At 46.5% G+C, this 16,162-nt stretch overlaps 1 protein-coding gene across 2 annotated transcripts in view; it reads left to right on the top strand.

Moving 5' to 3' along the window:
• Positions 1 to 16,162, top strand: part of gabrb3 (gamma-aminobutyric acid type A receptor subunit beta3) — a 362,713-nt gene that overhangs the window by 264,556 nt on the left and 81,995 nt on the right. For both annotated transcript variants that reach the window (XM_070892456.1, XM_070892455.1), the window contains exon 4: positions 10,973 to 11,193. In XM_070892456.1, coding sequence (XP_070748557.1) covers positions 10,973 to 11,193 — 221 coding nt within the window. The remainder of the gene's footprint in view (positions 1 to 10,972; positions 11,194 to 16,162) is intronic.

Raw genomic sequence — 16,162 nt, 5'->3', positions numbered from 1 at the left:
AAATGTTTCTATAAGATCATCCCTCATCCTTCTGAACTCCAACGAGTAAAGACCCAGTCTACTCAATCTATCATCATAAGGTAACCCCCTCATCTCCAGAATCAGCCTAGTGAATCGTCTCTGTACCCCCTCCAAAGCTAGTATATCCTTCCTTAAGTAAGGCGACCAAAACTGCACGCAGTACTCCAGGTGCGGCCTCACCAATACCCTATACAGTTGCAGAAGGACCTCTTTGCTTTTGTACTCCATCCCTCTCGAAATGACGGCCAACATTCCATTCGCCTTCCTGATTACCTGCTGCAACTGCAAACTAACTTTTTGGGATTCGTGCACAAGGACCCCCAGGTCCCACTGCACCGCAGCATGTTGTAATTTCTCCCCATTCAAATAATATTCCCTTTTTTTATTTTTTTTCCCAAGGTGGATGACCTCACACTTTCTGACATTGTATTCCATCTCCCAAACCTTAGCCCATACGCTTAACCTATCTAAATCTCTTTTGCAGCCTCTCTGTGTCCTCTACACAACCCGCATTCCCATTAATCTTTGTGTCATCTGCAAATTTTGTTACACTACACTCTGTCCCCTCTTCCAGGTCATCTATGTATATTGTAAACAGTTGTGGTCCCAGCACCGATCCCTGTGACACACCACTAATCACCGATTTCCAAACCGAAAAGGACCCATTTATCCCGACTCTCTGCTTTCTGTTAGCCAGCCAATTCTCTATCCATGCTAATACATTTCCACTGACCCCGCGTACCTTTATCTTCTACAGTAACCTTTTGTGTGGCACCTTATCGAATGCCTTTTGAAAATCTAAATACACCACATCCATCGGTACACCTCTATCCACCATGCTCGTTATATCCTCAAAGAATTCCAGTAAATTAGTTAAACATGATTTCCCCTTCATGAATCTATGCTGCGTCTGCTTGATTGCACTATTCCTATCTAGATGTCCCGCTATTTCTTCCTCTATCTCGATGTCCCGCTATTTCTGCATGTCGTCATGGAACAGGCGGAGGATGTTGACGAATTTTTGGGGGCATTCAAAACGGAGGAGGACGCTCCATAGACCCTCGCGGTTGACAGTATCAAAGGCCTTTGTAAGGTCGAAGAAGGCCATGTATAAGAGCTGGTGCTGCTCCCTGCATTTTTTCTGCAGCTGTCGCGCTGCAAAAATGATGCCCGTTGTGCCCTGTAGGGGACAAAATCCGCACTGTGACTCCGGGAGGAGCTCCTCAGCCACAGGGAGAAGACGGTTGAGGAGGACTCTAGCGACGACTTTCCCAGTGGCTGATAGCAGGGAGATTCCCCTGTAGTTGCCGCAGTCGGACTTGTCCTCTTTTTTTAAAGATGGTCATGATCACAGCATCTCTGAGATCTCCCGGCATGCTCTCCTCCCTCCAGATGAGAGAGATGAGGTCATGTATCCGCGCCAACAGCACCTCTCTGCCATACTTTAGTGCCTCAGCAGGGATTCCATAGCTTTGTTGTTCTTGAGCTGTCTTATGGCTTTTCCTACCCCGTCCGGCGTTGGGATTTCACTGAGGTGGTGGCGGGTCGCATGCTGCGGAATGGAGTTGAGAACACTCAAGTCAAAAACAGAGTCTCGATTGAGAAGATCTTCGAAGTGCTCCTTCCAGTGGGCCCTGACTGCCTCGGTGTCCTTGATGAGTGTTTCCCCGTTCTTGGCCAGCAATGGGGTGCAGCCTTGGGAGTTTGGACCGTAGGTGGCCTTGGCTGCGATGAAGAATCCTCTCGCACATTATGTCGACCAGTTGTTGTATCTCCTGTGCTTTCTCCATCCACCATCTGATGAGTAAACTCTACAACTCTGACAACCATGAAATCTAACGTAATAGTACAGATACGCAGTAATCCATGGAAGGATTTAAATACAAATACGGTGTGATAACAAAGTGGGAAAAGCTTATTCAATTGCCTGACGTGTTGTAAGTGGCACCTTTGTAATTGGCAAGAGGTTCGTATCATATTTTCATTTATTCATTCACAAGATAAAAATGGACAGCATTTATTGCTCATTCCTAATTGTCCTTGAGAAGGTGGTGGTGAGCCACCTTCCTGATCCGCTGCTGAACATCGTTGCATTTCTTTTGGAACAACTGAGTGGCTTGCTGGGCTATTTCAGAGGGCAGTTAAGAGTCAACCGCATTGCTGTAGGTCTGGAGTCACATATAGGCCAAATCAGGTAAGTACGGCAGATTTCCTTCCCTAGAGGGCATTAGTGAACCAGCTGGGTCTTTGCAACAATCCAGTCGTCGCATGGTCACCTTTACTGAACTATCTTTTGATTCCCGATTTATTTAATTCGCTGTATTTAAATTCCCCAGCTGCCATGGTGGGATTTAAACTCGTGACTACAGATCTTTAGTCCAGGCCTCTGGATTACTAGTTCAGTAAAATAATGACTATGCTACGTAGCCAATATGTGTGGCTGCTGCGATCAGTGTGGATGCTGTGAATAGTGAGCACTAATAGGCTTTCCAGTTGCAGTTTGTGGCTTGCTAAGCCGGCTCAAAGGGAATTAAGGGTCAACCAACTAAAGTCCTTCTGGAATCGTGAGTAGTCCAGACTAGGTAGGTATGGTAACTTTCCTTCCCCAAAGGACATTAGTGAGAAAGTTAGGTTTCTGCAACAATATGGCGGCTTTCATGGTCAGTTTTTCCCTCCCCCCCGGTACTAGGTTTATCGAGTTCAACTTCACCACATGCTATGCTGAGGTGTAACATGTGCAGCCTTGTGTTATTGGCACAACCAGGTGTGGACATGTCTTGATTCGATATTGAGTTGGTTTTCTGTTCTGCTATACAACGCAGCTCATGATTTGGGCCTGCAATTATGTAATGAATTTCTGGAGAGAGTGCCACATAAACACACAAAAAAAAAATGAAATTCAGCGTGGAAGTCTAATTGCCCATGTAAGAGGATTATTTTAGCTGGCTATTTTTCCACCGTCCTATTACAACTGGTGAAGAGGAGCACGACTGGCATTCGAAGAGTTTTTTTCTTATACTGCTCCAGTATTTGCTTGGTCCTGAAATCGCACTCCCAGGGCAAGAGTGGTTTTATTGTGCAGCATTGAATGCACAAACCTCCCCAGTGTGGAAGTATGTTGACTGCTCCAGTTCATTAGAATAACTATATCGCAGCCTGCCCAACTCTGCCCTTGCGCAGGGAGTCTCCCCAGCACGCAATATTTCTGGCTATCTAGGTTCAAATAAACAGGTCTATGTACGTAAGTGCCTGCATATGGTGACAAACATTTATTTTCACTTCAGGCTTCAAAATCAGTGCCAGATTTGAGAAAATCTTGGCCATGTCTCGGTGGGGGGGAGGCTGGGTTGGCGGGAGTGGGGGAATGCGGGAGTAGTCAGTGTAAAGATACCCAATGTAGAGGTACAAAGCTGATTCAGTGGGTGTGTGAACGAATGACACAACTGTGCACCCTGTTTCAGGGATAGCTAAATGGACATGCAGCCGCATTAGGTCCGTATGAGCTGTGCCAATTCGCGGCACCCACAACAGTCGCTATTAGCTTTTTTGCAGGGCAGCATAAATTGAATTTGCTCTAAACTGGCGGGACTACTGAATTTCCACAGTGCCGTATTAAAAATACAGGATTGTGTTCTATAAATGACTATCTTTTGACATTGTCTCCAGATCTTTGCCCCTTTATATGACTGTGGTTAGTTCCTAATTAGGTGGCCCTTCAGGGACCATTCCTCAGATGGCGTCAGGACACCTTTGGTTGCAGCAGGTGGTAAGTAGGCTCAATGCTATGATCACCACCTGCAGAACCTGGACCAGATAGAGAAGCGAGCACACAAAGGAACAGGACAAAAAAACAGTACCCAATCAAACCATGGATCTCATAGATCCATGAAAGGTTGCTTGCTGCTAAGTGTTACCTGCTCTACCTGAACTCTATTTTTCTTTGCAACAGAGGAGGCTGAGGGGAGAGCTTATTGAGGTGTATAAAATTATAAGGTGCCTGGATAAAGTGGATAGGAAGGAGCTATTTCCCTTAGCAGAGGGGCAACAACCAGGGGGCATAGATTTAAAGTAATTAGTAGGAGGTTTAGAGGCGATTTGAGGGGAAATCTTTTCATCCAGAGGTTAGGGGGAGTCCAGAACTCACTGCCTGAAAGGGTGTTAGAGGCAGAAACCCTCACCACGTTGAAAAAGTACCTGGATATGCACTCGAAGTGCCGTAGCCTACAAGGCTACGGACCAAGAGCTGGAAAGTGGGATTAGGCTGGGTAGCTCTTTGTCGACCGGCACGAACACAATGGTCCGAAATGGCCTTTTCCCGTGCTGTAAATTTCCATGATTCTACCTCCTTGCCCACGACAACTTCTTGCCCAAATCTTACAGCTCATTCTTTGCATCTCATGAAACCCCATGGCGCAGGGTGGCACATCTTCGAGATGCGATATAGAATCGGAAACCTTGTCACAATCAACATCTTTCACAGCCCGACCATCTCAAATAATTATAGAACCTATCATGGTGTACAGTCACTTACCGGCGCCCAGGTTGGCTTTGTAGGTTGTGTTCGTGACTGGCACTGTGTCTGTGCTCTTTTTCAACCTATCATGATGACTTTTTATACTGGGACAACCAGATTCTATTTGGCTCACTCTCAACCCGGAGAACGGCCACTGTCGTCTAGCGTCCTGTGACCGGCCCAGGAAAGTCGGCAGGATCTGGGCGCCACCCTACCTGATTTATAGTGGGTCTGTGCACGTTTCCTTGCATAGAGGAAGCCATCGAGAGATCTCTCTGCATGATCCTCTAGAAATTCTCCAGGTCCTCCTGGGGACCAGAAGAATTCCAAAGAAATGCCCAGCAGGGGCTTATGCACATTGGCAGTAAATTAACCTTGTCACAGTCACCGGAGACTGGTAGTTGACAACAAGGGGCCAAATAAAAATAAAACTCTATCTGAAACTTTAAAAAATAGCTTCAAAGTCAATCTAACAGAACAAAGCCATAAACGGAAAAAAAATAGAATAATATTTAGCAATCGGTGCTGAGGTGCAAGATGGCACTTTCTATAACCATGTGCATATAGGCTTTCCCTCTGCTCTATTTTTAGTACATCTGGAGGAACGTGCTTCAGTGGAGCAAAACAGTGGAAGTAATTGAGAGAGGAAAACATCTACTTCAGCATAACCCAAATGTAGACTGTTGTGTATCTGTAAAACATGCACTCCCATGTTCCGCCACCAGGGAGCGCATCCCCTGAAGTCCCAAGGGATCCCAGTATCCGTTGGGAGCACTGTATATAAGCCGGCCCCTAAGGCCTGTTCCTCACTCTGAAGTCTCTTAATAAAGACTGAGGTCACTGTTACTTTAACCTCCCTGTGTGCAGTCTCATCTGTGTTAGGAACACAATAACTGGCGACGCGTATACGAATCCAACGCAAAGATGCAGCAAACTGTGGGCACCCTGGAGAAGTTCTCGGAGGGTGAGGACTGGGAAGCCAATGTCGAACGGCTAGACCAGTACTTTGCAGCCAACGAGCTGGATGGAGAAGGAAGCACTGCAAAAAGGAGAGCGGTCCTCCTCACGGTCTGCAGGGCACCGACCTACAGCCTCATGAAGAATCTTCTGGCTCCGGTGAAACCCACAGATAAGTCGTATGAGGAGCTGTGTACACTGGTTCGGGAGCATCTTAACCCGAGGGAGAGCGTGCTGATGGCGAGGTATCGGTTCTACACGTGCCAGCGATCTGAAGGTCAGGAAGTGGCAAGCAACATCGCCGAGCTAAGGCAACGTGCAGGACAATGTGAGTTTGATGGCTACCTGGAGCAGATGCTCAGAGACTTTTTTGTACTGGGCATTGGCCACGAGACCATCCTACGAAAACTTTTGACTGTAGAGCCACCGACCCTCAGTAAGGCCATTGCAATAGCACAGGCGTTTATGCACACCAGTGGTAACACCAAACAAATCTCTCAGCACACAAGTGCTAGCAATGTTCATAAAATAACTGAAACTGTGTTTGCGAGCAGAAATGTACAGGGCAGAAACCACGAGTCTGCAACTGCGAGCAGGCCTCAGGTGACCCAGATGACTCAGAGTCCGCAACAAAGGATGAATGCAAGGCAATTCACAACTTGTTGGCGTTGTGGAGGCTTCCATTCAGCCTATTCATGCCGCTTCAAAGGGTATGTTTGCAAGAGCTTGGAACAATGGGGCACCTCCAATGAGCTTGCAGACGGGCTGCAAGCTCTGCAAAACCTGCTAATCACCACTTGGCAGAAGAAGATCGGTCCATGGTGGATCAAAGCAATTTCGAGCCTCCGAGAGAGGAGGCAGATGCTGAAGTACACAGGGTGCACACATTTTCGATGAAATGTCCACCTATAATGCAAAATGTAAAATTGAATGGCTTATCCATAGCCATGGAACTGGACACTGACGCTAGCCAATCCATCATGAATAAAAAGATGTTTGAGAGACTGTGGTGCAACAAGGTACTCAGACCAGCCCTGAGCCCCATCCACACGAAACTGAGAACGTACACCAAAGAGCTTATCACTGTCCTGGGCAGCGCCATGGTCAAGGTCATCTACGAGGGCACGGTGCACGAACTGCCACTCTGGGTTGTCCCGGGCGATGGCCCCACACTGCTTGGTGACATCCGAGTGCTATCACATGTCGATGAGGCCTCATGGACCCAGGTTCTTAACAAATTTCCTTCCCTTTTTGAGCCAGGTATTGGAAACTTTTCCGGGGCGAAGGTGCGGATCCCCTTGGTCCCAGAGGCACGACCATTCACCACAAGACGCGAGCCGTACCTCATATGATGAGGGAGAGAGTGGAAATCAAGCCGGACAGGCTGCAACGCGAGGGCATCATTTCCCCAGTGGAATTCAGTGAGTGGGCCAGCCCAATTATCCAGTACTCCAAAGTCATGGCACGGTCAGGATTTGCAGCGATTATAAAGTAACCATTAATCGTTTCGCGCTACAGGACCAATACCCACTACCTAAGGCAGACGATCTATTTGCGACGCTGGCAGGAGGCAAGCTCGACCTGACTTCGGCCTACATGACGCAGGAGCTGGAGGGCCTCACCTGCATCAACACGCACAAGGGACTGTTCATCTACAACAGATGCCCGTTTGGAATTCGGTCGGCTGCAGCGACCTTCCAGAGAAACATGGAGAGCCTACTCAAGTCGGTACCATGCACGGTGGTTTTTCAGGACGACATCTTGGTCATGGGTCGGGACACCGTCGAGCACCTACAAAACTTGGAGGAGGTCATCCAGCGACTAGATCGCATAGGGCTGCGGCTGAAGAGGTCGAAATGCGTCTTCATGGCAACAGAAGTGGAGTTTTTGGGGAGAAAGATCGCGGCAGACGCCATTCGGCCCACAGACGCCAAGACTGAGGCTATCAGGAACGTGCCCAGGCCACAGAACATCACAGAGCTGCAGTCATTCCTGGGACTCCTCAACAATTTTGGTAACTTCCTACCGGGGTTAAACACCCTCTGAGAGCCCCAACATGTGTTATTGCGTAAAGGTGAGAACTGGGTATGAGGAAAAAAACGGGTAATTGCTTCTGAGTAAGCCAGAAACATTTTATGCTCCAACAAGCTGCTTGTATTGTATAACCCGTTTAAAGACTTGTGCTAGCATGTGATGTGTCGTCGTACGGAGTCGGGTGTGTATTACAACAAGCCAATGTTGCGGGGAAGTTGCAACCTGTCGGCGATGCCTCCAGGAGTTTGTCTAAGGCCGAGAGGGCCGACAGCATGATTGAGAAAGAGGCATTAGCGTGTGTGTTCAGGGTAAAGAAAATGCATCAGTACCTGTCTGGCCTCAAATTTGAGCTAGAAACCGATCACAAGCCCCTCATATCCCTGTTCGCTGAAAACAAGGGGATAAATACTAATGCCTCAGCCCGCATACAAAGGTGAGCACTCACACTATCATCGTATAACTATACCATCCGCCACAGGCCAGGCACCGAGAACTGTGCGGATGCTCTCAGTCGGCTACCATTGCCCACCATGGGGGTGGAAATGGCGCAGCCTGCAAAATTGTTGATGGTGGCGCAGCCCGCAGACTTGTTGATGGTCATGGAAGCATTTGAAAATGATAAATCACTTGTCCCGGCCCGTCAGATTAGGACTTGGACCAGCCAAGGTCCTCTGCTGTCCCTAGTAAAAAACTGTGTCCTACATGGGAGCTGGGCCAGCATCCCCATTGAAATGCAAGAGCTAGTCAAGCCGTTCCAGCGGCAAAAGGACAAGCTGTCCATTCAGGCAGACTGCCTGTTGTGAGGTAACCACGTAGTGCTACCCAAAAAGGGCAGGGAGACGTTCATCTCGGATCTCCACAGCACATACCCGGGTATAGTAATGATGAAAGCGATAGCCAGACCCCACATGTGGTGGCCCGGTATCAACTCTGACTTAGAGTCCTGTGTACGGCAATGCAGTGTGTGTGCTCAGTTGAGCAACGCCCCCAGAGAGGCACCACTAAGTTTGTGGTCCTGGCCCTCCAGACCATGGTCAAGGATCCATGTCAACTATGCGGACCCGTTTCTCGGTAAAATGTTCCTGGTGGTGGTGGATGCTTTTTCCAAATGTTTGCCACCCACGGCCTGCCTGACATACTGGTCAGTGACAACGTGCCATGTTTCACCAGTGCCGAATTTAAAGAATTCATGACCCGCAATAGGATCAAACATGTCACCTCGGCCCCGTTTAAACCAGCCTCCAATGGGCAGGCAGATCAGGCAGTACAAACAATCAAACAGAGCCTTATACGAGTCACAGAAGGCTAACTCCAAACCCGCCTGCCCCGAGTACTGCTTAGCTACTGCACGAGACCCCACTTGCTCACAGGGGTGCCCCCGGCTGAGCTAATCATGAAAAGGACACTTAAAACCAGACTCTCGCTGGTTCACACCAACCTGCATGATCAGGTAGAGAGCAGGCGGCAGCAACAAAATGTAAACAATGGTCGCGTCACTGTGTCACGGGAAATTGATCTGAATGACCCTGTGTATGTGCTAAAATACGGACATGGTCCCAAGTGGATCGCGGGCATGGTGATAGCTAAAGAAGGGAGTAGGTTGTTTGTAGTCAAACTAGACAATGGACAAATTTGTAGAAAGCACCTGGACCAAATGAGGCTGCGGTTCACAGACTGCCCTGAACAACCCACAGCAGACACCACCTTTTTCGAGCCCACAACACACACCCAAAGGATGACCGACACCACGCCGGACCAGGAAATTGAACCCATCACGCCCAACAGCCCAGCAAGGCCAGGCTCACCCAGCAGCCCTGCAGGGCCAACAACACGCCAGCCCAGCGAGGGCACAGCCAACACACCAGAACAGACATTTGTACCGAGGCGGTCCACCAGGGAAAAAAAGGCTCCCGACCGCCTCACCTTGTAAATAGTTTTCACTTTGACTTTGCGGGGAGAGTGATGTTGTGTATCTGTAAAGCATGCACTCCCATGTTCCGCTACCAGGGAGCTCATCCCCTGAAGTCCCAAGGGATCCCAGCATCCCTTGGGAGCACTGTATATAAGCCGGCCCCTAAGGCCTGTTCCTCACTCTGGAGTGTCTTATTAAAGACTGAGGTCACTGTTGCTTTAACCTCCCTGTGTGTAGTCTCATTTGTGTTCGGAACACAATATAGACAATGACCAGGTTCATCCCGAGCCCCTTTTGCCCCCAACAAATACGCAGCGCAAAACCCAACGCGGACGCAGAACCGATATGGGGATCAAAAGCCTGAGTTTCTGCTCCTTCTCTATCGCGCCCTCAACTGCACTGTAAGCACAAGGGAGCGCAATATCGGGACATTTCTTTGTGACAGAGTGAAGATATGGTAGTTCCTGTGCTACTGAGGTCTGAATTGAATGCGATTAGGTCGAAACCTGTGATCTGTCCTCATGTGTCAAACTGGTGGATGAGTTCAATGTGTGTTTCTTGAAGCACCAGAACATCGACCTTGTGTTCCTTGTGTAACCTTTTGAAGTATTCGCATTTTGAGCGAGAGATGCCTTCGATGTTGAGTTGACATATTAGGATGGCTGGGCCTACACGTAGTTGTATTTGGAGAGGACCGTTCGATTGGCTTGGATTGCCGGGAAGTCGATTTAACGACGGGTTCGCTGTCCTTTGAGCCGATAATATTATGATCTAAGAGCTAAGATCACGTGACGGGGTGGGCCGCCAGACGACTGTCATCATCTACTGAGGACTAGGAGTGGGCATCACGTGTGGAGGGAAATCACCCAGGTTTCAACAGTAGATATTTCAGGACGGATGAATATTCTGTGAATTTGTTTGTGGATTTGGGACTGCATATATGGAATTTTCCCTCAGGAGATTAAATATATACGGTTAAGCTTATGATAGGATGGATTATAATTGCTTTGTGGGCTGATGGCCTTTTAATTTTATGCATTCTTAAATTATTACACATAAAGATCAATTTAGAGATGCAAAACCCATAATAGTCATCATCAGCTTGTTTGCAGGAGAAGGACGACTGAGTTTCCTCGAAGATGGCTAACTGCTGAGCTTCCGCAGTATTGTATCATAAATGCAGTATGATTTTTTTTTTTAAATGATTACCTTTTGACACGGTCTCCAGTTCTTTATGTGACTGGTTTATTGCTAACAAGATGTAGCACGTCCTCAACCAAGGCATCCTAAAAATATTATTCTTATATTGTTTTCTGTTCTGTCCTTTCCAGCCAGATCATTGAGTCGTTACGCTGATTTATTTTTCAGTGTTTGTGTAGAATCTAGAACATCCACATGCTCACTGCACTAAGTGCTGGCTCAGAGGGATTTTATATGGTTCATTTGCTTCCATTCCATTTGTGTGCAGCATCTAAAGCATGAAGGAACTCCTCCGTGAAACACCGCTGATAGCCTGCGTGTCACTTCTCTTACAGGATTACACGATAACTATGTATTTCCAACAATACTGGAGGGACAAGAGGCTTGCTTACTCAGGGATACCGCTCAACTTGACCCTAGACAATCGAGTGGCAGATCAGCTCTGGGTGCCCGACACGTACTTCCTGAACGACAAGAAATCATTTGTGCACGGTGTCACCGTGAAGAACCGGATGATCCGCCTTCATCCGGATGGAACGGTGCTGTACGGGCTGAGGTTTGTGCCATATGATTAGAACCTTCTTTATTGGCCTGGCAATGTTCCAACGCTCTCGGCATTTGCATGTTGAGAGGGCAATTCTCACTGTGGCAGGCTGTATTATGTAACCCTGACCTCGGGCTGAAGAAAAAGCCTGTAGCAAACACGTGACCCACTCTGCTTTTTTTTTCCATTTCCCCTGTGGCGTCATCATTGAGTTTTCATCCGGATAGGCTGGGTTTCTGTATCAGGAATGCCCCGCAGTGACTGCAAATTGAAAACAGGGGAGGAATATAAGCACGTGCGACAATACAAAGAGGCATTTCCCTTGCAAAATAATTAATCATGTTTACATTAACGTAATCTGTGGCGTTTATGGAATGCTGGTTTAACTCTCTCCTCTCTCAGGATTGTCTGGTTGAGTTTTTCCTGTTAGTTCCCAGAATGGAGTTGGGGAGATTTCCCTGGTCTTGTGCCCAGGCGTACTGGACCATCTGGGCACAATGAATTTCAGGAAATTGGACCGGTCGGACTCCCAGCACAGGCCTGTGAAAGAACCTTCCATTTAAATTAATGGAAAATCTCAGAGGAACATCTCCTCTACACACAATACCACCTCATGACACTTACAACACCATAATCACCATCCTATAAATAAAAAAAGGTCCCAGGCCCAAAATGGCCGATTACAGTAATATTGAAGACACAGCCAGACTGCCAATGATGGAACGCTGAAACGGCTGTGTAATTGGTTTGAGGAATTATAAAAGAAAAATAATCTGAATGTTGGAGCTAACTAGTGGCTTCAGGGAATCGTTTGATGGCTGTTTGCAGATTTTTCTGAGGGGAAGAGAGTTAAAGTAGTAATTACCATGATATAGGCCGTAATTGAATTTTTTCAATAACCAAAGACAGCCTTATCCCTGTGTGGATTTCTGCAGTTGTGTTACAGAGAGAGGCCTTGAGGAAGCTGGGATTGGTGAGAATTCTGAGAAGCCCACAATAGACTTAATTTCCAACCAGTCCCCAAAACTTTTTGACGAACGGACTTGACAGATTCATAGCCACCGCCAACAAAATACTTTTTAAGATAATCAGCCCGTTCCCTTGATGGCCCACTGGGTAAGGGCACAATCTGGTATAGTGCTAAGTCATACAGGCTAGAATGTCACAGGTTCGCTTACCAGAGTGTGCTGAATTAGGTAATCTTATCAAAGGTAATGCTGGAAATGATGTAATTGACTGCAATCCCCATGGGCGAGGGAGGGGGAGGAATAAACTGTTTCAGGTTCCTGCTCCTGACTTCTATCCAGTGACATCTGCTGGAAAGTGCTCACAACGAATGTCAGGCGAGGTTGGGATCAGAATTAGCGATGAAGCCCTTTGTCGTTGAATATCCAGTTGCCAGGCTGAGGTAGAGACGGGCTTCTGGTGCCCATGGAGTCTAACCGGTGTCACATAACCATATAGCCGCAGCTCTCCGAAATGATGGGATGTGGGGTCACAGATGCAGTTGCTGACCTCAGTTGTGTCACTGGGAAACCAGCAAGAAAGACTTGCATTTATATAGCGCCTTTCATGGCCACCGGGTGTCCCAAAGAAGGAGTTAGAAGTTCCCCTTTATGTGAATAAATTATTGAAATAAATCTCTAAACAGCTGGAGATAGGTAGTTCTTGTGTCATTGAAATGTCTGGGACAATATCTGGATGCAGATCAGTTCTGCAGTAGGAAGTCATATCTCAAAAGAGTTGGGTGAAGACAGGATTCAGGAATTCCCAAATTAAGTACTTTTTGAAGTGTAGACACTGTTGTAGGAAATGCAGCAGCCAATTTGCGCACAGCAAGCTTCCACAAACAGCAATGTAATAATGACCAGATAATCTGGTTCAGATGTTGATGGAGGGATAAATATTGACTGGGACACCAGGGTTAACTCCCCTGCTCTTCTTCAAAATGGTGCCATAGAATCTTTTACATCCACCCGAGAGAATAGACGGGGACTCGGTTTAACATCTCATCTGATAAAACAAATACAAAGAAGGAGTTAGAAGTTCCCCTTTATGTGAATAAATTATTGAAGTAAAGCTCTAAATAGCTGGAGATAGGTAGTTCTTGTGTCATTGAAATGTCTGGGACAATATCTGGATGCAGATCAGTTCTGCAGTAGGAAGTCATATCCCAAAAGAGTTGGGTGAAGACAGGATTCAGGAATTCCCAAAGTGCAGAGATGAAAAACTGCTGTATATCTAAAGCTGGGCAGGCTTTGCTGTCAATTCCATCACGCAAGCTCAGGCATTCTTGAAGATAGTCAAAACAGAGAAGAAAGGTTGTTGTATTTTTGATCAAATTTAACCATTTCAGGGAGGAGGCTCTCGGGGCAAAGAGATCAGGAACTCCTGTGACTAACAACAACTTGCATTTATATAGCGCCTTTAATGTAGTAAAATGTCCCAAGGCGCTTCACAGGAGCGGTATCAAATAAAGTTTGACATCAAGTCACATATTAGGACAGCTAAGGGGTAGGTTTTAACGATCATCTTAAAGGAGGAAAGAGAGGTTTAGGGAGGGAGTTCCAGAGCCTGGGGCCTAGACAGTTGAAGGAATGGCCCGCCAATGGTGGAGCGATAAAATCGGGGATGTTCAAGAGGTCAGAGTTGGAGGAGCGCAGATATCTCGGAGGGTTGTAGAGCTGGAGGAGGTTGCAAAGATAGCAAGGGGTGAGGCCATGGAGGTATTTGAAAACAATGATGAGAATTTTTTTTTACCCAAAGAGTGGGGAGAATGTGGAACTTGCTACCACAGGGAGTGGTTGAAGCGAATAGTGTAGATGCATTTAAGAGGAGGCGAGACAAGCATCTGAGGGAGAAGGGAATCGCAGGTGAACAATTCCAAACTAAGCTCCAAATCTGTTGAAGGCACAATTTGAAGAGAAAGACATCTCCATGGTTACCTCCACAGATGAGAATGAGGGGAGCTATGGCCGAGATGATCCATGGGGAGGGGATAAAAAATGATAGGAACTATTGCATGAAATGCACCACACCAGTAAGCGGCATCTCAGTGAAGTATCAGAAAGATAATGAGAAGATGTGAATCTGAGAACCAAAGGGTGTAGCCTCAGGATAGATAAAAAGCACAGGTTTTGTTCCAAGCCTGCACATTTAGCCTCTGGTGTGCTTCAGTATCTATTGGATTTTTTGATTCTAACTGGAAAATAGTACTGTGGACCTTGGTTGCAGATTGTATGTATTTTGTAGTAATACAGATGGGTATTAACTAACAGATTTATGCACCCGTAATAACATTTGTTGTTGAAACTGACAGATTGTAGGGCTGGAGGAGGTTACAAAGATAGCCAGGGGTGAGGCCATGGGGGTAGTTTAAATAAGGATGAGAATTTTTCTTTACCCAAAGAGTGGTGAGAATGTGGAACTTGCTACCACAGGGACTGGTTGAAGCGAATAGTATAGATGCATTTAAGGGAAGGCTAGGCAAGAATATGAGGGAGAAGGGAACAGAGGGCTATGCTAATAGATTTAGACAAGGAAAGATGGGAGGAGGCGCAAGTGGAGCATAAACGCAGGCATGGACTGGATGGGCCAATACTTAGTAAGTGCAGATAGGATTTGATGCTTCAACTTCAACTAACTGAGGAGTTGAGGTAAAGACCAATAGAAAATGTAATACTGGTGGAGAAATATAGCACCTATCAGGAATGACAAAGAGTATCAAATTAAAAACCAATGCGTATAAGGTGGCCAAGGTTAGTAGGAAACGAGAAGATTGGGAAAATTTTAAACGACAGCAAAGAATGACTAAGAAAGCAATAAAGAAAGTAAAGATAGATTACAAAAGTAAATTGCGCAAAACATAAAAACAGATAGTAAAAGCTTTTACCGATATATAAAACGGAAAAGAGTGACTAAAGTAAATGTTGGTCCCTTAGAAGATGAGAAGGGGGAGTTAATAATGGGAAATGTGGAAATGGCTGAGACCTTAAACAATTATTTTGCTTCGGTCTTCACAGTGGAAGACACAAAAACCATGCCAAAAATTGCTGGTCACAGGAATGTGGGAAGGGAGGACCTTGAGACAATCACTATCACTAGGGGGGTAGTGCTGGACAGGCTAATGGGACTCAAGGTAGACAAGTCCCCTGGTCCTGATGAAATGCATCCCAGGGTATTAAAAGAGATGGCGGAAGTTATAGCAGATGCATTCGTTATAATCTACCAAAATTCTCTGGACTCTGGAGAGGTACCAGCGGATTGGAAAGCAGCTAATGTAACGCCTCTGTTTAAAAAAGGGGGCAGACAAAAGGCAGATAACTATCGGCCGGTTAGTTTACCATCTGTAGTGGGGAAAATGCTTGAAGCTATCATTAAGGAAGAAATAGCGGGACATCTAGATAGGAATAGTGCAATCAAGCAGACGCAACATGGATTCATGAAGGGGAAATCATGTTTAACTAATTTACTGGAATTCTTTGAGGATATAATGAGCATGGTGGATAGAGGTGTACCGATGGATGTGGTGTATTTAGATTTCCAAAAGGCATTCGATAAGGTGCCACACAAAAGGTTACTGCAGAAGATAAAGGTACGCGGAGTCAGAGGAAATGTATTAGCATGGATTGAGAATTGGCTGGCGAACAGAAAGCAGAGAGTCGGGATAAATGGGTCCTTTTCGGGTTGGAAATCGGTGGTTAGTGGTGTGCCACAGGGATCGGTGCTGGGACCAGAACTGTTTACAATATACATAGATTTCCTGGAAGAGGGGACAGAGTGTAGTGTAACCAAATTTGCAGATGACACAAAGATTAGTGGGAAAGCGGGTTGTGTAGAGGACACAGAGAGGCTGCAAAGAGATTTAGGGTTAAGCGAATGGGCTAAGGTTAGGCAGATGGAATACAATGTTGGAAAATGTGAGGTCATCCATCTTAGAAAAAAAAACAGTAAAAGGGAATATTATTTGAATGGGGAGAAA

This window comes from Pristiophorus japonicus, chromosome 10 (genome assembly GCF_044704955.1).
Source record: "Pristiophorus japonicus isolate sPriJap1 chromosome 10, sPriJap1.hap1, whole genome shotgun sequence".
Taxonomy (NCBI): Eukaryota; Metazoa; Chordata; class Chondrichthyes; family Pristiophoridae; genus Pristiophorus; species Pristiophorus japonicus.
The sequence above is the reverse complement of the archived record's forward strand: the minus strand, read 5'-3'. Positions and strand labels throughout refer to the sequence as shown.